Below are 26,228 nucleotides of genomic sequence, written 5' to 3'. Positions count from 1 at the left end.
CACACTGCAGTCCATCCTGCCCCTCATCAACCAAGGAGATTGGATGGCCACCCTAGACCTAAAGGATGCTTACTTTCACATCAGCATCCACCCAGAGTTCAGAAGGTTTCTCAGGTTTGCGGTAGGCCCACAACACTTCCAGTTCACAGCACTACCCTTCGGGCTCTCCACGGCACCCAGGGTGTTCACAAAAATGATGAGTGTCGTGGCCGCCTACCTGCGGCTGCAGGGGGTGATAGTCTTCCCATACATAGACGACTGGCTCCTGGTAGCCAATTCAAGGGAAAGTCTGTCTACCCACATCGCAGCCACACTGCACCTTCTCGATGCCCTGGGTCTGCAGGTCAATCTGGAAAAATCAAAGCTCACTCCATCAAGGACAGTGCAGTTCATAGGGGCGGTGCTGGACACAAACCTCCATCGAGCATTTCTCCCCGCCCAGAGGGCAGAGGACATCACCAACTCAGTACAGTTGCTCCGGAGCCAAGGCTGGGGCACAGTAAAGCAGCTTCAGCGGATGCTGGGGCTGATGGCAGCAACGACAAGCGTGCTTCTTTACGCGAAACTGAGGATGAGAGACCTACAGCTATGGTTTCTTCGTCAGTTTCGCCCGAACAAAGACTCACCTCGAAAGAGGTTCACTATTCCCCCTACGACGCTCCAATCGCTCCAGTGGTGGGAGTCCAGAGACAATATCTGCCAGGGAGCTCCTTTCCACCTCCCACCGCCCTCAGTGACCATCACCACGGATGCCTCCCAGTGGGGCTGGGGCGCCCACATGGAAGGCCTGTGTGTGGGGGGCCCGTGGCCTCCCAAGCTGGCAGTGCACCATATAAACTACCTAGAACTGCTAGCGGTTCACTTTGCCCTTCGTTCCTTCCGCCCAAAGCTGATAGGGAGGACGGTGGCACTACTCACAGACAACACCACCGCTCTGGCGTACATCAACAGGCAGGGTGGGACAGTGTCCCGCTGCCTCTGTGCATTGGCGATAGACTTGTGGACGGAATGCATCCAGCACGACGTCTTCGTGAAGGCCGCACACCTTCCAGGGGTCCTCAACATTCAAGCGGACTCCTTGAGCGGGGGGGAGCCTCCCCACACGAGTGGGAACTTCAGTGGCGATTCCTACAGCCAGTCTTCCAGCTCTGGGGATACCCACAGCTGGATGCTTTTGCCACGGCAGACAACAAGAAGTGCCCCATGTTCTGCTCCAGAGGGGGTGCAGACCCCGCATCCCTGGGGGACGGGCTCCTCATCCCGTGGGAGGGCCGCTTCCTCTATCTGTTCCCTCCTCTCCCTCTGCTGACCAGGGTAATAAACAAGTTAGCGAGGGAGAGGCCACGCTGTATCCTGGTGACCCCCTGGTGGCCCCGCCAGAACTGGTTCGCCTCCCTACTGACCCTGTCGCGGGGAAACTTCTACCACTTCCCAGCGGAACCAGACCTCCTGTCGTCCCAACGGGGGCTGGTGCTTCACCACAACGTGCCACACCTGAAACTGACAGCGTGGCACATAGATCCTTAGAGTTCTCGGGTAGGGTCCAGGAGGTCCTGTTAAATAGCAGGAAGCCCTCCACCAGAGCATCCTATGACAGGAAGTGGAAGAGGTTCTCGGACTTCATGGCTGGCCGGCCACTCGCACCTAGGGAGGCAGGCCTGCCGGCAGTCTTTGACTTTTTGGTGTCCCTAGTAGACGCAGGCCTGGTGTTTTCCTCCATTAAGGTCTACCTGGCAGCCATTTCTGCTTTTCACGAACCTGTGGGCGGGTACTCTGTCTTCGCCCACCCCCAGTCCAAGAAGTTCATGAAGGGGCTATTTAAGCTGCATCCACCATCCAAGCTCCCCACCTCGCCGTGGGATTTGTCACTAGTCCTAGACAGACTAACCAGGCGTCCCTTCGAACCCATGGCCTCATGCTCCCTGCAGCTTCTGTCCTGGAAGACTGCTTTCTTAGTGGCCATCACCTCCGCGCGCCGTGTGGGGGAACTCACGGCGATGCGTTGTGACTACCCCTACCTAGCCTTTAGAGAGTCTGGCGTCTCCCTGGCCCCTGATATCAACTTCCTCCCTAAGGTGCCCTCCCAATTCCACCTCAATTTGGAAGTGTGGCTGCCCGCCTTTTTCCCGAACCCCTCCTCGGACGAGGAGCGGAGGCTACACTCCCTAGACGTTAGGCGTGCCCTGCTTTTTTACCTAAGCCGATCTAGGTCCTTTCGCAGGGACCAGCAGTTATTCGTTTCATACACTGCGCCCAGACTGGGTGACAAGATTTCTTCACAGAGATTCTCGAAGTGGTTGACAGAGACCATCAAGCTCTGCTACCTCCTAGCGAAGAGGCCACTGCCTGGTCCTGTGCGTGGCCACTCCACACGAGCGATGGCGACATCGGTGGCGTTCCTGAAGGGCGTGTCTTTGGCTGATGTCTGCAAAGCTGCTACCTGGTCTTCCCCGCATGCTTTCATGAAGCACTATGCGTTGGACGTGCATGCTCAGCAGAGAACCCGGTTGGGGACTGCGGTGCTACAATCTGTCGTCTCCGGTTGACCGTCTTCCCACCTCCAGGTATGCCTTGCTTGCTAATCTCCCACAAGTGTGATGCACAGAGACCACGAAGAAGATAGACAGGTTGTTTACCTGTAACTGTAGATCTTCGAGTGGTCATCTGTGCATTCACACTACCCACCCTCCTTCCCCACTGCTGACGGTCTCCCTTCCTTAGGGGCTTTCAGCGGTCAAGAAGGAACTGGTGGGATTCCCGCGGTGGCGCCGTTGGGCGTGCGCAGTGGGACGCCGGCGCATGCCCAGTGGCGCCGTCCGCGGAAATCTTTCCCGGGCTTTCTTACAGATACCGATCGGGGACCAGCGCAGGCGCAGTATCCCACAAGTGTGAATGCACAGATGACCACTCGAAGATCTACAGTTACAGGTAAGCAACCTGTCTTTTCCAAAAGGGGGGGAGTTTAGGTACACAAATAGAGGCTATCTCCAATAAACCTGAAGAGTCATACAAAAGTATATGAACATCATTGTAATTGTAACTAAAATAGTCAAACACTCACTGTTAAGATCCAAGAATATATAAAAATAAGCTTCAACAACACTATTTGGATTGTTAAAAGAAGTACAATCTTTTTTTTAACAATGTTTACATCAGCATTTCCATCTCCTGACTACACTTATTCTATCCTTGCCTGCTAAATAAAATAGCTATTTTTTGTTTGAATATTATACTGTCTCAAGTGCCATTTGAAAGGGGAGAAATGTCACTTACCTGTAACTGATGATCTTTGAGTGGTCATCTGTGCAGTCACACACTTGGGTACTGCATCCATGCAGAAGCTCACCTTGGGTTTAAAAAGCACACCAGGATTTTGGTGTGCTTCCATTCACCCTGGGGAGCAGGCAGGCAGTACACATGCCTGGAACTGAGGGAAGGTGCCGACCCACTCAGTTCTATCTGCCGCAAGTGGTAAGTCCCATCAACAACAGTAAGTAGACAGGAGATGCCAGAAGTAAGGATGGCATGTGTGACTGCACAGATAACCACTCAAAGTTTATCAAAGTTACAGGTAAGAAACCCGTTTATCTTCATTGTGGTCTCAGTGCAGTCGCATGCTTGGGTGGTTAGTGAGCTCAGACAGACTGGATGATGGGTGCTGGCAGATCAGAAACAGCTGTGAGGCACCTGAAGTACACTGAAAGTATAAACCAAAATCATGCATACAGAACACCATGACTGATGGTTAATATTTAGAGCAATAAACTGTATTGTTATTTATTCTACAGGTTACCTTGAGAAACAGGTCAGGTAAAGATGGATCGAAGCACTGTCTGTCTAATTGATATGTCATGTCATGTTCTCACATACAAAGCATTATGTGAGACCAAAGTGGCTTGAGAAGACCAAGTAGCTGCTGTATTTCAATGAAGGCATCACCAAACAGAGCAGCTGATGTAGACACAGTCCTAGTAGATTGGGTGTGCAAGTGAATGGGCAGAGGTTGCTTAGCTAGCTCATAACAAAGCAAGATGGTAGACATGATCCATTTGGCTAGTCCTTGGGAGGAGATTTTAGAGCCCTTATTCAGCTTGCCAGAAGCCACAAATAAGTTCATGTCTTTTCTGAAGGACCTAGTGCAGTCAAGGTAGACCTATGCACATTCAAAGTATAAAGAGAACTTTGGGGCTCATCAACAGGGTTTGGAAAGAATGGAGGACTATGGGCTGTGAAAGGTGGAAAGAAGATACCACCTTTGGCAGGAAAGATGGAACTGGATGGAGCAGTACCTTGTCCTTGTGAACAGAAAGTTGCAAGGTTGCTTGCTTGTTTGGCAGAAGCTATTGTCACTAGGAAAACCATCTTCCATGACCGAAGATGGGGAGATGTGGTGGCCATAGTCTCAATGGGCTTTCCCATGAGTTGGGAGAGGATCAGATAGAGACTCCATGGGGGCCATTATATGTTTAATTGGAAAGTGAAGGTGCAGGAGACACTTAAGGAATGTTTTGGTCAATCTGTGAGAAAAAAGAGAACTACAATCCACTGGATCATGAAAAGTGGAAATTGCTGCCAAATGAAATTTCAATGAAGAAAAGCCAAGACCTAAACATTGAAGAGACATTAAATGTGGCAGGGGGGGGGGCGCGTGGGGAGAGCAAATGTCAGAGATGTACTCTGTTTTCTAAGTCCTTCATTTTTTGCAAAAATAGAAAAACATCTCCACTTAGCTGAGTAGGTGCATTTAATACTTGGCTTGCGGGCATTATCTACGACATATTGAACTTGGGGAGAAAAAAAAATCAAGATTTAATGAACCAGGCTATGAGGTGAAAGAATCCTGGTTTGTGATGAAGAACCCTATTTCCTTGCAATGATAGAAGATCCTGAACCAGTGGAAATATATGGTAATTTTGGTGAGACAGCTAGAGGATCAGAAACCATGGCTGCCTGGGCCATCGTGGTACAATCAGGATACGTATTGTTTGATCCCTGATGATCTTCTGAATAACACAAGTGAATCTGGCACAAAACTCACAAGAATCAGTATGATGGCCCTTTCCAGCAAAGAAGGCAAAAACTGTGGCCATTCATTGATGGGATCTTAGCTCAGTAACAGGTGCAACATTTAAAAAAATACAGAGCCTTCCATGTGCTATGAGGAGACAGAGAAAGAAGGGGGGTGTCATCAGGGGAAATTTTGAGGGAAAAACTCATGAACATCTCTCTTTTTTTTAGAGCAAGCAAATGAAGGAGGAAATCCAAGAAAAAAAGTGAAAAATGACTGAAAACAAAAGCAAAAGGAGCCTCAGAAAGGAGCGTTTAACAAGGTATGCTCTAATCACAACTGAAAAAATGGAACTGAGTGGGTTGGCACCTTCCCTCAGCTTCAGGCATGCATATTGCCTGCCTGCTCCCCAAGGGCAGAAGGAAATGTGCCAAAATCCTGGTGTTGGAGGTTTTTAAACTCCAAGGTGTGCTTCTGTATGAATGCAGCACCCAAGTGTGTGATTGCACAGAGACCACAAAGATCAAGAGGGCTCCTGCTTTTCCCATCAAGTTTCTGGGCTGAGATGGGACAAACAGGTTGCTTACCTGTAACTGATGATCTTCAAGTGGTCTTCTGTTACCTGCAACTGATGATCTTTGATTGGTCTTCTGTGAATTCACACCCATGGGATAGTGTGTCTGTGCTGACCCCAATTGGTACTTAACAAGCCAAGGAATTTTTGTGCTCCAACTCCAGTGGGCATGTGCTGGAACCCCACCACACATGCTCACCAGAGTGGGCATGGACATCCCACTAGTTCTCTTCTGACTGATCAATCAATCTCCTCACTCCAGCTGGTACTTTTGTTAACTTTTCCCTTTTTCAAATAGCCACTTCTAATCCATTTCTATATTTGTCTCTTATGCTTGCTCAAAAGAAAATAATAAATAAAAACAGAGGGGAAAAAAGCAGACTTTCCTTTTCTTTGGATTCCCCCCTCCTCTGCTCATCTCCTTTCCTTGGACTGCTCATGGAAGGGCCCTGGATGGTGTTTTCAAACTGCTCCAAGTGCAGGAGTGAAATTTCCTCCTGATGGTCACTCCCTCAGTTCACCCTCTCTCAGGGAGACTCACTTCCAAACAGGGTCAGTGCAGGCACACTATCTCATGGGTGATGCACAACCATGAAGAAGATAGATCTTTTAAACACTAACGAAAACCACACCACTTGGAGCTGCTCAGTCACAGCTGAGAACTAATTTCTGGCGAGAAAAGTGGGGAAGTGCCAGGGGTCCATCATAGATGCCCAACTTAACCATTGTTTAAAATCCATTATTTTGCTCATGCTGTCTGCATGGCTGAAAGGCAGTTTACCTTTATTTTTACAGCACGTATTTTTGGAATATATAAGCACAAATTAAGCACTAGGCCACTTTCAACTGTAATCCAACACCTGCTTTATGGAGTTGACGGCAATCTCCCCCCCTCCCCCCAATAGCTTCGAAAAGCTATCTACACTCATATATTACCAGAAGAAATTATACCTTGCAAATCCCCTTGTATTTTTCATAGGCCTCTGATGCCAGTGGACACAAAATAGTAGTGAACCTTGTAATTTCTCTCCTTTCTAGGTTTGGTGTCACCTGTTTGTGTAAATTATACATTAATATATTAACAAGGTCTGTTGCAGCGGGGACTTGGCTTTGAGAAAACCTTTAATTTACCTTGAGTGAAGAAGCATGCCTTTTCTTGCAGTTTATTGTGCATTACTATTAAGGAATATCTAGAGTGCCACTAAAGGTAAGAAAGACACTAAAAGCTGGTCATTTCCATGCTCTCAGGAAATGAATACTGTCTCTAAAGGCCTCCAAGTTCACCCAACCATGAGAGTGTATTGCACGAAGTTGGCTTTGACTAAAATCATCTGAGAAACCAGAAGCTGAATTAGGTGGACCTTGGTCTTATACAGTAAGAGTCTTATTTTCTTATTTAAGAACCTCTTGGGATTAATTATGTAGCTTCCACCATGCTTACTCATCTTCAAACACATGAGGTAAAGAAAACGCCACACCCAGATATAAAAAATCTTCAAATGTATTTTATTGAGACATTCAGTTATGTCTGTTAGTCTACATCCAAGTTCACTACTAAAAAATAAAATAATGTCACATTTCACATTAGGAACAACAACTTTTGAAGAAAACAAAAAACACACTTTGTTTGAGCCAAGCCTAGTGTATAAATAAGTGACTAGTTCCTTTTCATATCAAAATTCACATAAAAAATTCACCAGCTCCCATCCCTCCCCCAATCCCTATTTCTACCTGAAAGCCATGATGAATGTAAAAATTTAAATACACATATATGTCAAAGAAAAGAGGGGAAAAGAGGAGAAAAAATATGTCAAAGAAAAGAGGGGGGGAAGGTGCAAATCCTATTAACAGCTTTAGGAGTGGCATTTGCGGCATTTGATCATACAGATTATGTACTCATTCCCAAAAGGTGCAAATATTGCCAGGAGATTAATACTGCTTCAATTCAGCTGCAAGAAGTTAGACACTAGACCAAACTGAACAGCACTTAGAGGCTTCAATCAGCATCCTAAAGCTCCTCCCACATCTCTCCTCCATTCTGTTGGTAGTCAAGAGAGTTCACTGGAGCTTTAGTTTACTTCACACAGCCCATGCTGCCCAGAATGTTCATTCACAAAAACATTTAAGTGTTGACAACTCTGTGGTAAAAAGTCAAGAGTTGCAATAGATTACACAAATGCAAATGCAGCTGCCCTAAACCAACATGCCTGAAGCACCATTCCCAACACAATCAATGTTGAGACTCCTTCAGTGCTCTACAGAATCTTTGCCAATGATTTTGGCGGAGCTCTCACCACTGCAGAGAGACCAAAGCCCAGAGATCCAAACACATCTTTCTCATCCTTCTATTTGATTCTTCCTTCTCCACTTAAGCAACACTGTCTCTCCCCGCCACCAACTAACCTGGCTCTCTTCATTCCCACCCCACCCCACCCCACTCATTCTTATTTTTCTTACAACTTTCCCTTCTGACAATACTCAATTGTGATTTCTCAGTTTCTGCCCCCCTTTTTTGCAACATGGCAGCTTCTAAAATAGTTCCCAGTGGATTGCACTGGCAGCCCTGTAAACCAAGCAGCTCACAGAAATCAGCATGGGATAGTATAGATACATTTTGGCCAGCATACTGAGAGTTAAACTTCTCCAAGACAACGAAGAGTAGGATTCTGTCTGCTCAGTCAAAGGACCCTGGAGTGTTCCTTGCACTATTCTCTGCTTGTTCAGTTCTGGATACAACCCCCAAGGCCTCGTGTTAACATCTCTTCCTGTTCTTTAGCCAGTTCTTCCATGGCACTTTCTGCCAGGCTGACTTCACATGCAGAGGCATCATCTGGAATGACAGACTCATCCGTAGTGTCCGAAGAGTCCTGCAGGATACCCAAACCTTTGACAGCCTGTCCATTGTCAACAGATGCCCTTTTCTGGTGTTCTACACCAGGAGTTTCTGTTGCCTCTTGCTGAACAGTATTTTGTTCTGCTCCAGGATTTGGCTGTGGCACCAGCTCTGATCCAAGCCCTGGGAGTTGAGTTGAGTTTTTAAGTTGGCAGTGGCACAGGGGGCAGGTCTCTTGCACATACAGCCATTTCTTAAGGCAGCCTGCATGGAAGAAGTGGCCACAAGGAGTGATGACTGCAGATTTCATGTCCTGAAGTGAGAAAAAAGGAGACGGATCATATAGTACTCAACTGCTAAAACACCCTCCTGAAGCAACCCTAGCTGATTGATTCCAATATTTGTACACCATTCTTCAACCAAAATCTCAACTAAGGCTAGAATTAACTGCTAAAGTTAAGCCAAGATAAAGATGGAGCTAGTCATTATGTTTGATTTATCATGGATCCAAAGCTATTCCCATTCTTAACATGGATTCACTTGACATGAGAACAGCAGAATACAGCATTCAATTCTAAGCAAATACAGCATATGGAAGAAGTTATTAAATATTTACAATCTACATAAGCAGAACTGACTGCACTAGAGGGTGAAGAATTCAGTTTCTTGATACTTTCAATTCTCATTTTAAAAGCTAGTTTCTAGTTCTTATGGCTGAGAAGGTATTATTGAAAGAACATGGGGAATGTCTGCTAAAATCTGAAAAATTAAAGAGGCGCCTGAAGATGCTTTTCAGCAGCTGGTTGGGAATAAGGCTTCAGTGCCCTTAATCTTCTCATGACTAGCAGACACAAAAATACAAAATTCATGACACAAAATACAAAACACAGCAAAATAAATTGTGCATGTCTTTCCAATGTACACATTTTACACCAGTTGCAATACTCTTCTTGTCTTGATGCAGAACCTGGGCTGTTGGGCCATAAAAGAACCATTACTTTAGTCTACAGGCCTGTATATAGGATTTAGAAAGAGAAGCCACTAGCAAACTTGTTAACAACATGTTAGAGCATTCAAATGTAAAATAAAAGTTACATATATGGGAATGCATGGGCAACCAAGTAAGTAACCATATACTGTAGTAGCAAGATGAAGGATTTACCCTTCCCTCAACATGGCTTTAGGGGTTCTGGTCCTGTATTCAACACACTGAACTTCCCACAAAGGCCTAGTGTTTGTGGCCACAAGAGCTAAATAAAGTGCATCCAAGTGGCCCATGCCCTTCCATAGATTTTAAGTCAAACTCATACAAGGAGAGCCTGTCAAGCTGTTGAATCTGTAAGAAGCTGTCTTATATTTATCCAGACAATTGGTCCATGACAGGCCTTTTTTACCAACTGAGGGGACCCATGGAGCTCTTATGATTTGGGGGGACAAGGTTTGTTTTAAACAGTAAACCTTCCTCCTAATTACAAGATGCTCTTAGGGCAGCAAGTGAAAAGGCTTTCGGTTCGCTGCTTTGAAGTAAATTTTGTAATGAACATGGAGACCACTGAGAAAGGAGTTGTATGTAAATAACAAAGAAGAATTACTTATTTACAGATTGGTTTTAAATAACAGAACAGCACCACAAATTTCCAGAGTCAAAAGAGAAACCTCGCCCAACCACTTAAATTTAAGTTAGTTATGGCTTCAGAGTGCAGTTTGAAATCTTTTCAATACTTTCAGGTACAAACAGGCTTTCACTGACTAGCCACTAGGTTGGATTCTTTTACACACACAGGATTTCACCCACCCCAGCTTGCTTTTTCCCAAAAGTCAGACTAGAAGGTAAAAGGTCTGCTTATCACCAAAGACAGACCTCACAGTCAGGCACTCTATTCTCTCCCATAAGTAAAGGTAAACTACTTTACCATGCTATCCGGCAGAACTATCCATCTAATCCTCTGCTTTTTTACTGAAACAGACCCAGACTACCGATGCATTCTCCCTGAATAATCTGCTGTGTTTCCCTCTGTCATGCCCTGGGCCTAGGCCAAGAAGCCTAGCTGGGGAAAGCCTGCAGCTGGGAAGAGGCTGCAGTCAGGAGAATTCCCTCATCCAAAGAGGGGTGAGTGAGTAGCATTGGGGCTTTTATTTTTCTTTGTACCACTTTTTACTGCTTTTTCCGATTTCTCTACTGCAATAATTTTACAACCCACTTGTTTGTTCTTGAGCACTTATAATAAATACATTGTTGTTATACTGCCTGGGTCCTCACATTTCTTTGGTCACAGATAAAAGGGACTTGATGAGAAGAAAGACACAGGGGTCAGGTGGATGCTCTGGGCCCTCCCGGACAGACCCATACTAGAGTGGTGACAGCCTGTAGAGGCCCTTCCTTGTTCCCTGCTTGGGATACCCACCCGCATGCTCCAACATTCCATCCCCCTCCTGAAAGGTAACTGGATGCTGGAGCAGCACTGAGTCCTCTCAGCCCCACCCACCTCACAGGGTGTCTGTTGTGGGGGAGGAAGATTAAGGAATTTGTGAGCCACTCTGAGACTCTGAGGTTTGGAGTGGAGGGTGGAATATAAATCCAATATCATCATAGTCACAACCACTACACACAAGAAAATAAGCATAAACAGAATTTAAAGCTTAAGGGGTAACATAAATGTCACTTTCGGAGTTCTTTTCATTTCATTACTTCTGCTTCCATGAAAGTCTAAGCCTAATCTGAATGGTGTTTCATTGCTGACCAACCGATTCTTTAAGAGAATAGGCCTTGGCGATTAAATGGATCCTGCAAAGACAGAGATGGAAGCAGAGGTAAGAGTGCAAGCCAGTAAAACTGACTAGACTTTCTACAAAAGAGAAACTGATACAAAATGACTGAACAGCCTGGTGTCACTGTCATTAAAAGTTGCCAGTTCAGGCTTGTCAGCATCTTGTTTTCAATAGGCAGCCTGCGAGCCATCTCAGCTGCAGGCAACAATTTAAAGCCCTGAATATAAAGCAGCCAACATTGTTTCCAGCTTTACAAAGCATCTGACATTAAACCACAATTTACACAGAAGCCTAGGTGATGAATCTTACAAAATTACAGAAACAGCTCCATCATTTGAAAAGTCACCCAATTTAATGGTGCAGAAACTGGTCCAGTTCATTTTGCTTAGCTGGCAGTGCAACTTGTTTGATATAAGAATTAGCACATGGCCACCATCTTCTACATAATGTGTGATATGAATACATCACACAGAGTTCTGACCACAGCACATACAATCTCCCCTTCCTTTTTTGAAGAAGAATCAAGTCCATCATGCACACAGGCTCGGAGGATCTGCCCCACATATAATGTCATGGAGCTACCTCTGCATTTCCACAGATGAAAAGATTCCTGCCCATGGAGTGCAACTTGTTCATCCCCCTCCCCCTCCTGCTCTTGGGGGCATTCTGGACTGCAACAGGAGGTGCAAACGTCATGTTTTATGGCTGGAAATCATTATACTCATAGAAATGCTTCTATCACCAGGCTATCCTTGCACATATGTGAACAGAATCAGTTTCCTGACTAAATGTTCTGACGATCAGGGCAGCCTACATGTTGCCAAAAGAAAGAAAGAAGATACACTCTAAGTAATCTCTATCTGGACACATATTATATACCTGATAGCAGATGGCACAGATATCATTATGTTGTTCCAACTGATCTTTGGTAGCAGTAGGAAGTGATTTAATCTTATTCACAGCATCTCTGCGGAGAAGAAAGCTTTTCCACCCTAACTGAGCACGAAGCCACACATTGTAATAGGAGTGAATGAAGATGATCATCGAACCCATCACAGTCCACTCTCCAAAGATAGTCTCTGACACACCATATGCCACGACGCAGAGTGCTACGAGGAACTCTAGTAATCGATAGGTGCCGTTCACGTAATAAATGACATCATCCATGTTTTCTACTGGCTCTTTCCTGAACTCCTCAACCATAAACAAAACGTAAATGAAAAGTGTTCCAAGTACCTGGAAGAAGAAAGAATGCACAATCTGACTCAAGTTCCAAGACTAGAACCTCCCAGTATCTATAACCCAATAAAGCACCTGAATACTAATAAAGAAATGTTGTTGTAAATTTCTATTTCACAAGGAATTTCTATTTCACAAGCGGGGAGGGCGGGATATAAATAAAAGTTATTATTATTACTACTATTTAAAAGAAATGTTAAAAGAGAAACTTGCCAACTTCAATATAACAGATACAAACAAATGCACACTCCAGCAAAAATTAAGTACTTTTAAGTTACACTGAATTCAATAAAAGAGTTAACAAATGCTTAGATCAGTCTGAAATTAATGGTGTGTGTATATATCAAGTGATCTATGAGCTTTCCTGCTTTCTCCTCTGCTGCTTGCCCATTGAGTTCTCCCCTCACCCAATTTTTTTTCTTGGGGGAGTGCAGCAATTCAGAGCACGAAACTGGGTCTGTAGTGGAGGGAGGGAGAAATCAAGAGAAATTGCTGCACTCTCTTCCACAAACAGAAATGCCATTCCAGTGAAGGACCTGTGTGGTTGGGTACATGCCAGTGAATTGTAAAAGTGATTAATTCTGAGTGGTCTTTGCCAACTCTTTGGAACAGTCTGAATCTCCTGACAGATCTTCATACTGAATCTCCAAAAGGAGAGAGGGATCCAATAATAAATGGCCCAGAGCTGTAGGATCAGCTCATCTCTGCTAATAGACTTCAACTAAATTCAACATGCTATTATGGCTTACCTGAAGGGAGGTGAGTATGCTGCTAGAAATAATGATCAGCAACCAGAAATCCATATGGAAAAACTGACAGATCATGTAGGCCATGTAAGCTGGAAAGACCAGCAAGAACAAGCACAGACTAACAGCACGAAAATGCTTCCAGAGGCTCCTGAAAAACAACAAGGCAATATTCTCCTTTAAAATTGGAATCAGCACTTGCACCTGTGACTGGAGTCAGAATTGACTTAGTTAGCAGCATCCTCTCAGTAGAGACTCTGGCTACTGATTCCTGCTGAAGGTTTCCACACTGGAGAATTTTACATTATCTTTCCTGAAGGTATCTGAACAATATCCATATGTGCTTCACTGTTCTTTAACATTAAAAATCTCTAATCAGCTACCCAGGCAAGGCATGAAAAATGTTGCAGAAAAATTGCCTCATACACCTCATCAAGCTGAACTAGTTGTTAAGTAACTTTCAGGAAATATTTCAAAAGCTGTTCAGATACTTCCCCTATTCAAGCTGTGATGAGACTTAGAGCGCATCAAGGTCCACATCTTCCCTTACTATTACAGAGGCAAGTTTCAGAAGGGTAGCCATGTTGGTCTACAGAAGAAGAGGCAGAGTCTAGAAGCACCTTAGAGACCAACAAGATGTATGTGTGTGTCTGGCAGGGGGGATATTTTTAGAAAAGCATGTGAAATCTGAAGTGATCTTGTTACAGGAGATGCATGGGTCATATCAGCTACAGAGTGCCTAAAGCAGTTCTGAACAAGAGGTTCTAAATCTCATATTCCTTTACTCAGAAAGTGAATCATTAGAGACTGACAACAGTATCTTCAAAGGAGTAATATCAAGCAAAACAGCCTGGACAAACTATGAAGCTTTATCACAAACTAACGTGATCAGTTCTTCCCAGGTGCTTTATCGGGGTGGCCAAACTGTGGCTCAGGAGCCACGTGTGGCTCTTTTACACATATTGTGTGCCTCTTGAAGCCCCCACTGCCCCATTGGCTGGTTTGGAGAAGACACTTAAAGTTGCCTTATTTCCATCTCTCCTTCCCCACCTACCTACCTACCTTCCTTTCCTTTCCTTCCCTCCCTCCAACAACTGATGTTTATGTCTTATGGCTCTCAAACATTTGATGTTTATTCTATGTGGCTTGTACATTAAGCAAGTTTGGCCACCCCTGTGCTATAAAAACTAGAATTTCTCTAAGGTGGTCATGGCCACATCACCTTAGAACATAGTATTATTCTACTGAGGGTACATGTTTAAAAAACAGCAGCTTTCAGCACAATGTCAGTCCTGATTATTTCCAAGAAGTCAAAGAGGATGCAACTGCCCTTCTTCCTGTTGCCACTAAGAAGTGGGAGATGACTTTCTATCCCTATAAGCCAATAACAGCCTGAAAGCCCTTTAAAAACAGAAAAAACAGCCTCTGGCCATGAAAACGTAAACATGGCAACTTCTAGGACAATGGGATTTATTTTTTCTTGATTTAGTTTAATATTGGCCTGTAGGCTGACATCTGTAGTATAATAAACTAGTTGAGTAATGCTGCAGTCTTAAGCAGAGTTACAACGGTTTAAAGCTACTGAAAGTCAATGGTCTTAGAAAGGTATATCTCTGTTTAGGAATGCAAGACTTTCACCTGCTCTGAAATAGATACTGCCCACAAGTCACCATCCATTTGGTCATGTGTCTGTCTCTGATAATGTTCTAGGATGCTGCTTCCATGCCCATGTAGGCTCCTACACCAGCTGACAGACAGTGTCACATCAGTGGCTGAACCAGCACTGGGGAGGGGGACAGTGCCTCCTCTACTTTGGCACTTGCTGAATCTCTGAAACTCAGCTCATCTGATTTTATCAGTAGGCAACACAAAAGATTGCTTCTTCACTTTAAGTCAGCCATAGCTTGCATCAAAGAGCATCTGCTGGGGTGGGGCTATGCATGCCAACTAAGCAACATACACTGTAGTAATGAATCAATTCTTATTATTTTGAATGTGTTCAAGTCTTCCATTTCAACAGATGGGGGGGGGAGTGCTCAGATAGCTGTCGCAGCATCATTATTATTCAGCAGCCATGTCATCTTGCTTCTTACTCATGACTTAAATCAGCTGAAGATGATTAATCAAACACTGTGCACATCCCATTCTTTTGAAGTGGTTATTTATCTATGGGAATACATATAGATCTCTCTCATGGATTGCTGCCTTGACGTGGCAAGAGGGCTTGTGTGATTCAGTGAGGCTGTGGGCTATGCCATGCAGGGCCACCCAAGATGGACAGGCCATAGCTGAGAACCCAGAAAAAATGCGATCCACTGGAGAAGGAAATGGCAACTCACTCCAGTATCCTTGCCAAGAAAACCCCATGGACAGTAACAAAAGGCTAAAAGATATGGCACTGGAAGATGAGCCCTTCAGGTCGGAAGGTGCCCCATATGCTACTGGGGAAGAGCGGAAGGCTAGTAGAAGTAACCACAGAAAGAATGAAGCCGCTGGGCCAAAGCTGAAAGGACACTCAGCTGTGGATGTGTCTGACGGTGAAAGGGAAGTCCGATGCTGCAAAGAACAATCCTGCATTGGAGCGTGGAATGTAAGATCTATGAATCAAGGTAAGTTGGATGTAGTCAAACTAGAGATCGCAAGACTGAACATCGACATCTTGGGACTCAGTGAACTAAAATGGATGGGAATGGGTGAATTTAACTCAGAGGATCACTACATTTATTACTGTGGGCAAGAGTCCCATAGAAGAAATGGTGTGGCCTTTATAGTTAACAAGAGAGCGAGGAAGGTAGTAATGGAATACAATCTCAAAAACGACAGAATGATCTCGGTCCGTATCCAAGGCAACCCATTCAACATCACAGTAATCCAAGTCTATGCCCCAACCATGGATGCAGAAGAGGCTGAAGTGGACCATTTCTATGAAGATCTATAACACCTTCTAGAATAAACACCAAAAAAAGATGTCCTCATCATAGGGGACTGGAAGGCCAAAGTAGGAAGTCAAAAGATAACCGGAACAACTGACAAGTTTGGCCTTGGAGAACAAAATGAAGCTGGGCAAAGGCTAATAGAGTTTTGTCAAGAGAACAAACTGGTCATAGCAAGCACCCTCTTCCAACAACCTAAAAGGTGACTCTACAATGGACATCACCTGATGGGCGACACAGAAATCAAATTGATTATATACTCTGCAGTCAAAGATGGAGAAGCTCCTTACAGTCAGCAAAAATAAGATCTGGAGCTGACTGAAGCTCAGATCATGAGCTACTCATTGCAAAATTCAGGCTTAAACTGAAGAAAACTGTGGAAACCATTAGGCCATTTAGGTTTGACCTTGATCACATCCCTTATGAATATACAGTGGAGGTGAAAAATAGGTTTAAGAAACTAGAGATGATAGACAGAGCGCCTGAAGAACTATGGGCGGAGGTTCGTGACATTGTAAAGAAGGCAGCAATCAGCACCATCCCAAAGAAAAAGAAATGCAAGAAAGCAAAGTGGCTGTCTGATGAGGTTTTACAAATAGCTGAGGAAAGAAGGAAAGCGAAAGGCAAAGGTGAAAAGGAAAGATTCACCCAACTGAAGGCAGATTTCCAAAGAACAGCAAGGAGAAATAAGGAGGCCTTCCTGAAGGAACAATGCAAAGCAATAGAGGAAAATAACAGAATGGGAAGGACAAGAGATCTCTTCAAGAAAACTGGAGAAATCAAGGGAACGTTTCGTGCAAAGATGGCCATGATAAAGGACAAAAATGGTAGGAATCTAGCAGAAGAAATTAGGAAGAGTGGCAAGAATACACAGAAGAATTATACAAGAAGGATTTCAATGTCCTTGACAACCATGACAGTGAAATCGCAGACATCGAGCCAGACATTCTGGAGTGTGAAGTCAAATGGGCCTTAGAAAGCATTATTAACAACAAAGCGAGCGGAGATGACGGTATCCCAGTTGAGCTACTCGAAGTCCTAAAAGACGATGCTGTTAAAGTGATGCACACATGTCAGCAAATTTGGAAAATGCAACAGTGGCCACAGGATTGGAAAAGGTCAGTTCATATTCCAATCCCAAAGAAGGGTAATGCCAAGGAATGTTCAAACTATCGCACCATTGCACTCATTTCACATGCCAGTAAGGTCATGTTAAAGATCCTACAAGCTAGGCTTCAGCAGTATGTAGATCGGGAACTACCAGAAGTTCAAGCTGGGTTTTGGAGAGGTAGAGGAACTAGGGATCAAATTGCCAACATACGCTGGATTATGGAGAAAGCACGGGAGTATCAGAAAAAGGTCTATTTCTGCTTCATTGACGACACTAAAGCCTTTGATTATGTGGACCACAACAAACTGTGGCAAGTCCTTAAAGAGATGGGAGTACCAGACCACCTCACATGTCTCCTGGGAAACCTATATAAGGGGTCAAGAAGCAACTGTCAGAACAGGATATGGAGCAACTGATTGGTTTAGAATAGGAAAAGGGGTTCAACAAAGATGTATATTGTCACCCTGCTTATTTAATTTATATGCAGAGTACATCATGCAGAATGTTGGCCTGCATGAAGCAAACCAGAATTAAGATTGCCAGGAAAACCTCAGATATGCAGATGACACCACTCTAATGGCAGAAAGTGAGGAGGACCTAAAGAACCTCTTGTTGAGGGTGAAAGAGGAGAGCACAAAAGTAGGCTTGAAACTCAACATAAAAAAAAATTAAGATCATGGCATCTGGCCCCATCACACCTTGGCAAATAGAAGGGGAAGACATGGAAGTAGTGACAGACTTCACATTTCTGGGATCCAAGATCACTGCAGATGGTGACTGTAAATTAAAAGACATTTGCTCCTTGGGAGGACAGCTATGGCGAACCTAGACAGTATAATAAGAAGTAGAGACATCACCCTGCCAACAAAGTCTGTATAGTCAAAGTGATGGTATTCCCAGTAGTAATGTATGGCTGTGAGAGTTGGATCATAAGGAAGGTCGAGCGCAGAAGAATAGATGCTGTTGAGCTGTGGTGCTGGAAAAGAATATGGAGAGTCCCTTGGACTGCAAGAAGATCCAATCAGTCAGTCCTAATGGAAATCAACCCCAACTGTTCCCTGGAAGGTCAGATGCTGAAGCTGAAGCTCAAATACTTTGGCCACCAAATGAGAAGGGAGCACTCACTGGAAAAGATCCTGATGCTGGGAAAGACAGAAGGCAAAAGAATAAGGGAAGGGCAAAAGGTGAGATGGCTGGACAGCATTACTGATGTAACTAACACAAATTTGAGCAGACTTCGGAGGATGCTGTGACTTGGTCCATGGGGTCGCAAAGAGTTGGACTTGACTGTGCGACTGAACAACATACACATAGATGGAATATGCACAGAACCTGTGGGGAAAGGAAACTGCAGCATCAGGCTAAAGAACTCAAATGCTGGAATCAATCATCCATGCAAATATCAAGGCACCATGTTGGGGGTCTTAAATTTGTAAAAAAAATAGCCTAACACCATCTCTATTATATTCCCCCCACATTCTAGTCTGAACTTAGCAGAGTTGAATTATAGTCTGCTGCCACCCGGGCCAATTTCTAGGAGCTAGTTACACTCTTTGCAGCTCTGCTTCTCCCTTTCCCCTGTGCTAATAAATTTAGCATTAACATGTTTCAGACAGCCTGTACCAGCCACAAGTAACCTCTAAGCAAAACAGATGTGGAAGATATAAATAAACCTCTTACTTACAAGGGTTGCAGGTTATAGCAAAGCAAGAAAGCACAGAAGATAAGAAGATAAGAAAGATACAGTACACAGCTTCTCACCAGGACATTTTGTAAAATTGTCACACAGCCTTCAGAACTAGCAAGGTCCATCTAACAAGAACAAGCCAGCAGCAAGCCAGCGAGTTATGATCCAAAAGGCCAAAGGGTGAACTCAGTCCAAAACAGCATAGCTTCTGCCACCCTCTATTCTCAAAGGAGTCACCTGCTTGGATTAATGTGACTTCGTGAGCTGTTCCTGAGAGGGTCCCTAGCAAAATAACTCATAATGTGATAGAAATCACTCCTGGGCTCAGAGGATGAAGAAGTTCCATAGCTGGAAATAAACCCTGTTCACAGAAAACTTGCCTGTAAGGCTAGAATCCTTCTCTTCTGGATATCTAACATTCTGTATATAGGCTCTTTTTCTTTTAATGTATACATGATTGATTTTACCTGCAGTGACTTGTATAGAAAGCACAGGGAGCTACAAAAATGGGCAAAATATGAGTATGAGCATTTGAAAGTGTTCTTTGGATCGCATAGAAGAAGAGAGCCAGTTTGGTGTAGTGGTTAAGCGTGTGGACTCTTATCTGGAAGAACCGGGTTTGAATCCCCACTCCTCCACTTGAACCTGCTGGAATGGCCTTGGGTTAGCCACTAGCTCTGGCAGAGGTTGTCCTTGAAAGGGCAGTGGCTGTGAGAGCCCTCTCAGCCCCACCCACCTCACAGGGTGTCTGTTGTGGGGGGAGAAGGTATAGGAGATTGTAAGCCGCTCTGAGTCTCTGATTCAGAGAGAAGGGCGGGGTATAAAACTGCAATTCTTCTTTTTCTTAACACCTGATGATAAACAGTTCTAGCATCCTAGTCCTTACATTTATAAGGTGCTCCCCCATTTATTTTACTGTCCTTACTTCCTGTTTGATCAGTACCCTCTAGCTATTAAACTTTTTTATTTCATCCTTTCAACTTGCCCCCCATTTATAGTCTGCAACTTTGTGACCAACACAAGAACTGAGAGGAAAAAAAATAGCAGTCAACATTAGAAAATACAAAAGAAAAACTCACTTGTCCCTTGAAGCTCCCAAAGCTAAAACAATGGGATCAGCGATCTCCAGCATTGACTGCAGGATGGACGCAACCACAATGAAGAGGATAATACTGAGCAGGAAGGCCCGGTGGACAACTTGCAGCTCTATCAAGCCAGTCTGCACGGCCAGGATCAAAAGTGTGACTCCTTCTGTCATCCCTCTTTGCATTGTGAAAACACACAAATGAAAAATAAAATTTGCATTATTAATGATCTTGATTCAGTTTTAAAATTGCATGAGTAAAAAACAGCCATCACCCCAAAGTTTTTGACATCAGAATGTCAGCATATGATCCCACAACCTGGTGGCTGTCATCAAACCATACGCTGCCCACAAAGCTACCAATTGCAAAACCTCAATAAAGATTGTGGAGATCCCTGTTTATCCATTCAATGAGTAAACTGGAGCCAGACACGATCTCTCAAGCATTAATTTAAAAGGTAAAGATAGTCCCCTGTGCAAACACTGAGTCGTTACCAACCTATGCGGTGACATCACATCACGGCATTTTCTTGGCAGACTTTTTACAGGGTGGTTTGTCATTGCCTTCCCCAGTCATCTACATTTTACCCCAGTAAGCTGGGTACTCATTTTACCGACCTTGTAAGGATGGAAGGCTGAGTCAACATTGAGACAGCTACCTGAACCCAGCTTCCACCAAGATCAAACTCAGGTCACGAGCAGACTTTGGACTGCAGTACTGCAGCTTTACCACTCTGCACCACGGGACTCTTTTCAGCATTAATTGCTCCTCTATAAAACAATACTTGGAGTGACTCTACCTTCTAGACCTGTTGAGAGTAACACTTCACACATGCAAGTGTCCTGACATAATTTGTAATGGAATGTTGGTTCCCACATTAACTTTGCCTGAAAAATTCCTGAACTCTTCCATCCTTGGTTCAGTTTTACTATTTCTGGCTTGAAACATTTTTTCAGTACTCTCTAGAGATCATATGTATTAACCAAATAAATTCCTATTTTATGCCAGACAACTGTGAGAAAAGGAAACTGCTTTCAGATGTCTTTCCCTGATACTTATACATGTTGAAATTAAATCATTTCTTTTGGCACATGCTAAGTAAAACTGGATGTATCCTATCTTTTTCATGTGTGTAAGACATAGCACAAGGTATTTTAAAAAATTAAATAAAATCATGCAGACCATCTGTTCTACATTCCATTATATTGAAGCACTTCAGCCTCCTGTGCTATTGCTTACATAAGTGGGACTGTGATTTAAAAAGTTTGCCTTTAAGATCATGCATCACTGGACCCAACCCTCAGTGTACATAACATGAGAGCTAGCAAATGCAGATGCATATCTACCAAACTTGACCAAGACAGAATGAAGAAGAAAGGAGAAAGAGGAGAAATACTGTAAGCAAGTCTTGGTTGAAGTAGTTTTGCAAAAGGCTTTGATAAGCCAAGGAGTATGAAAGGGGCAGATGTGGGAAAAGAAGTGAAGCAAAAGAACCTTAAACAGCAGGCATCCCAAAAAGCTAGCAAAAATTGATGACTGAAAGATAACAAATCAAGAAGTAGTCCTAAGACATGATTGGAAAGGAGGAGAAAATAATATGTATCTCTATTTGGGACACAGAAGTAGATCTTTGGATAATGAATCCAAACAATGTATTAGCTAAAGAGTTAAACAATGTGCATTTAACAAAAGTAGTAACTAAAGAGATTCACGGTTGTCTGTATTTCAACGAAAAATCCCAAGACCTATTAAACTTGGATAGGAAGGACCAATTAAGAATTTGCACACGAGTTCAAAAGACTATACTTAGACTGTACTTTTAATACTCTTCTTGATGTTCACAATCTGCTTCAGTTGGTTAAACTGGCTTGTACCAGGGTTTAGATGCTTTCCACTGCACACTTACCTATTCATTGCAGGGTCATTCATGAATGCTCGGTAGCCTTGCAGGTAAAACTTGCAGAGGGTTAGAACCCCCAGAGCAACAAAGGAGACTGTAAACACCAAGCCCAGGAGAGAATAGGGAGTGCTACAGCATTCTGCAATACTAGGAAATGAGACAACACAACTTTATTAGAACTTTGGACAGGCCAATAAGCTTTGAATTCAAAGCCAGAAAAGATGAATAAAGCTAGCTTCATTGATGAGCTTCAGCTGAAACATCAATATGAAGGTTCTCAGCAGGTTCTACAGATACCAGCAACAGTAGGTTTACCCAAAGTAAATTCACCCAATGGGATTCTGGACTTTGAAAAGAATCTGGTAAATATAAATTTAGCAAAGAGTAGCATGTATCTGCTGGGTTCACTAAGCTAGGCTCCATCACCATGCACTAGCAAGACCAAACCATTTGGGGGCACTGATATCCTTGTATTTAAATAAGAGATTACTCTTCAATGACCAAAAAAGAATGTTTTCAATTTGCTCATTAACATTTCAATCTAGACATGCCTGTAGAGACGCAAAATAATGCAGGTGGGTTTGCTATGTCAGCTCCCATTTGTACTTGTCAGATAAAGATAACTAAGGGTGGATGTGTATGTTCCCTCTAAGCTGCAGAGTCTTGTGAGGAAAAACTCTACTTTGTGAGCTACTGGCATTAAAATTGTGAGCTACTGCATGAATTATTATGCTCTGGGGCTATTTTTCCTGAGAGACAAAAATATGTGAGCTGGAGGCTAAAAATCTGTGAGCTAGCTCATGCTAACTCAGCTTAGAGGGAACACTGGATGTGTGTCATGCTGCAAGTAAACAGTGTACTTCAATTCACAGGGCATTTCTCTTACTCACAGGGCATATAACTGATTGATATTTAAAAACTGCGGAGGATGGCTGTGAGAATAGCACCGGACTGTTTCTTCTTGTTTTACTGTTTTAACTATTGTAAATTATTGAATATGTATATTAATATTTATTAATCTTAATTGTTCTGGATTTTATGTTGTAAGCCGCCCTGAGCCCGCCTTGGTGGGGAGGGCGGGATATAAATTGAATAAATAAATACTCAATGACAGTGGCGCATGAGCCCCAAAACTGGTGTGCGCAGCTCTAATGTGGTTCTATAAAAGGAAGCTTTCACACCATTGTGAGAGAGGTCTGGCCTCTTTAGTCATGCAACCTTGCAATCCCATGTACTGATTTACGTTTAAAGCTTGTTTGCACACTCCTTCCTCCATGTTATTGTTTTTGCAAGCCCAAACGAGGAGGAAATTCAGTAGCACAAACCTGTCAAAACATTAAAGGAGAAACAAGACTGATTATTGTGTTGCATAACTATAGTCTCCATTGTATAATACTCTTAACTTTTGAGGACTGTCCTTCAAAACACCCAACTTAAAAGAAACCCTAATCATGAAGATTGGGTTTTCTGCTAGATTGGAAGCAGCACATTTTTAAAATGAGGAAGATAAAATTGTGTTAATTTCTGAAAAATGACAATACCAGAGGAAATGAATGTACTACAGCGTAATACTTCTGGGAAAAACTTCTTTCATGAGCCAAAGTTTTTCCTGGCATGGAAAAAATCCCTCAGCCACTTACTTAAGAGACTGTTTTGGTTATTTTAATGGTAGAAAGGGAGGATATAAGTATCCCAAATAGAGTCATACCCGATCTTTTTATCTTCATACACCAGAAGAATTAAAAAACTTACAGGCCTTAAAATGCATAAATAAGTATTCTAAAAATGGCAAAAATAAAATGAGTTTGGTAACTTTTTTTCCTGAAGGAAGATGCAGCAATGCTTACTTCTCAGCTGTGCCAACAGGCAGCAACCTTTTCATTTGAATACCAAAGAACAGAATGAGACATAGGCCTGTTCACCCATGTATCACCCAGGACATTCTATATGTCCTCCTACCACACTACAATGCAACATGTAATGAAGGGTATAGGAGCACAATGTTATACATACTGCAATCCTTCCACCTCAAAGCTGTGATGGAAAGACTGTAAAAAATCAGGCACATATGTCGTATGTTATGCTACACATGAGGTGCCTCCACTGTGCATACAGCATTTTCATATAGCACAAGTGGCTAATTGACCTTTTTGTCTTTAGGAAGCAGATTTACTGAAGAGCACAAGGAATATACCTTGGCAACTGCCAGTTACAGACAAGTGTTAAGTACCTTGTTAGAAAGAGAAAGAGAAGCCTCTCCCTGGAGGCAGGCTGATCCCGTGTGCTGAAGTAGGAGTAGATCTGAAGAGCAAACAATACAAGCCAGAAGACCATGAAGAGAACGGGGACCACGAGCTGGTTCCAGAGAGACATTCCCAAGGCCAGAAGGCCATACACTTCGACTACCTGCATGGATCAAAAGCAGAAGATTGATTTTTTTTCCTGTTCCAAAAATCAACAAAAGAATGCATTCTAGGCTCAAAAGGGGATGAGTAACAGCAAGTCTATTTACAATACTTCAGAACCTGAAAGAAAAAGGTGTTTTTTTAAAAAATAAAGTTATTTTTGCTACTTTCTTGCTGACAAAAGAGTTGTAAAAGTTAAAAGAAAATAACCATTTCCTCCTCTCTGCTGCTGCTGGTGTTTAATTAAGAGTTCACAATGCAGATATCAGCAGGTGGGTCTGGCAGTCAGTCTGATAATTAATTTACAGCATTATGATGTGACACTTTTATCACTCCACCTCCATGTCTTGCCTCACTGTGGCAGACACGCTGTGTTAGGCCATACACCTATGTAAGGGAGCTTCTAATCCCCTTAGATGATATTCTGTGAAAAGTCCTCCTACCACACATAATAATGGATGATTGTGGAAGAGAAGGAGATTGAAAAATAATCAAGAGAAGATCAAAATGTTATCAAGAATGAAGGCATGAAATAAAGGCAAGCAGCTTCATACAGTGTCTCTGTGCCTCATCATCACCCTGCCCTTTTGAGAGTCGTGGCGGGAACTGCTTATCTAAAGTATACATTAAGAATCAAGAGGCTGAAAAGACTCAAGTGAAAGAGTGGGGCTTCTTTAAAAAAAATTCCTAGTAAACTGCAGTGCAAACCTGAGCAAGATCATTAGCTGGATTCAGCTAATGTGATTCAGCTAGATGTGATCCAAGGATCACAGATCTATGTGCAAGGATTTTGAATGTGGTTAATGCCATGTCCAGGAGAAAATTTCTAACCCAAATACTGATTTAAACTGAATGAAGTCAACCTGAGCGAAGGCAACTTCATAAACAAGAGCAAAAGTACACTGTCAGGAAATCTTTATTAAATAAAATGTTGTCAAGATGCAGCAGACCGGGGGAAACATATTACCAGCCTTGACTTCAGTGTGATGTTTAAAGTGCAAGCCCTTCAATTTTTATTGCAGAAGAAACAAGATTCTGATTATAACATTTTATTAGTTAGTCCTAACCCTAAATTAAACTAGATTAGAATTGCAACACAAAACCAATTCAGAGCTATAACTACACTGATTGCACACATCTTGTCTGAAATGCTATGGGGGGGGGGCTTAGTGGCAATTATGTTTCCCTTACACAATATCACTTTAATATATTACATAGTGCTATTCTTAACCAAAGTTTATTTTTTTATTAGTTTTGCTATTATTCAAACAGCAGGTTGTAAATATCATCTAAATTGTTCAGATAGCGTCAATAATTGAATGGCATAATTTGCATAATGAAGTAGCAGAACCAAGGCTGAGCAGCACTGGCTCATTTGGAAGTTTTTCTATGCTGAAGTTGCAAGACATTTCTTAGTAAGCATTAAGTTTTTATATACAGAAATATTGGGAAGATAAATTATTTTTACTGCTGATGAATGGTTCAAAGGGTTCAAAGTATTTTACTGTTGTAGCCATAGGCCATAACAACACAGCAAACCCCTCAAAGTATACAGTTTACTTCTAGCCATAAAATTTAAAACATTGAAAAACCCCCATAGTAAAATACAGAACTATGAACAACATTTAAAACATAAATAATAAAACAACATGACAGAATCAGACTATAACTTGGCCAAAATCCTTATACTTTTCTTAGCTCTTATGGTGCTGATGAATGAATGAGACTAAAGAAAAGCATTAATCTATGAACATAGTCTGTTGACATATGGAGAAGCACATTTCCCCTATCTAAGAGACAAGGTTATGTGGTTGACTCTAGCAGGGCCTTCTTGCTGGTTACAGAATAATGTTTTTTGCATTGACATAGTCAAATAAGGGATAGTGGCTGTTTATCTCATTACATATACAAAACCCATCTTCCATTATATGTTAATGT

General features: G+C 42.9%; 2 protein-coding genes across 2 annotated transcripts in view; one reads left to right on the top strand and one right to left on the bottom strand.

Moving 5' to 3' along the window:
• Window positions 1-7,067: 7,067 nt before the first annotated feature.
• The window catches only part of RNF145 (ring finger protein 145), a 104,736-nt gene continuing 85,575 nt past the window's right edge, over window positions 7,068-26,228 (bottom strand). The window contains exons 6-11 of the mRNA XM_060240225.1: window positions 24,116-24,291; window positions 21,892-22,032; window positions 19,980-20,162; window positions 13,173-13,320; window positions 12,064-12,420; window positions 7,068-8,728 (exon numbers count right to left, since the gene is read on the bottom strand). Coding sequence (XP_060096208.1) covers window positions 8,303-8,728; window positions 12,064-12,420; window positions 13,173-13,320; window positions 19,980-20,162; window positions 21,892-22,032; window positions 24,116-24,291 — 1,431 coding nt within the window. The 3' untranslated portion in view covers window positions 7,068-8,302. The remainder of the gene's footprint in view (window positions 8,729-12,063; window positions 12,421-13,172; window positions 13,321-19,979; window positions 20,163-21,891; window positions 22,033-24,115; window positions 24,292-26,228) is intronic.
• Window positions 17,820-26,228, top strand: part of UBLCP1 (ubiquitin like domain containing CTD phosphatase 1) — a 143,130-nt gene continuing 134,721 nt past the window's right edge. Inside the window, exon 1 of the mRNA XM_060240229.1 lies at window positions 17,820-17,831. The gene's annotated coding sequence lies outside the window, so the exon portion shown is untranslated. The remainder of the gene's footprint in view (window positions 17,832-26,228) is intronic.

This window comes from Heteronotia binoei, chromosome 5 (assembly GCF_032191835.1).
Source record: "Heteronotia binoei isolate CCM8104 ecotype False Entrance Well chromosome 5, APGP_CSIRO_Hbin_v1, whole genome shotgun sequence".
Lineage (NCBI taxonomy): Eukaryota > Metazoa > Chordata > Lepidosauria > Squamata > Gekkonidae > Heteronotia > Heteronotia binoei.
Note: the sequence above shows the minus strand (reverse complement) of the source record. Positions and strands in the feature narration are given on the sequence as shown.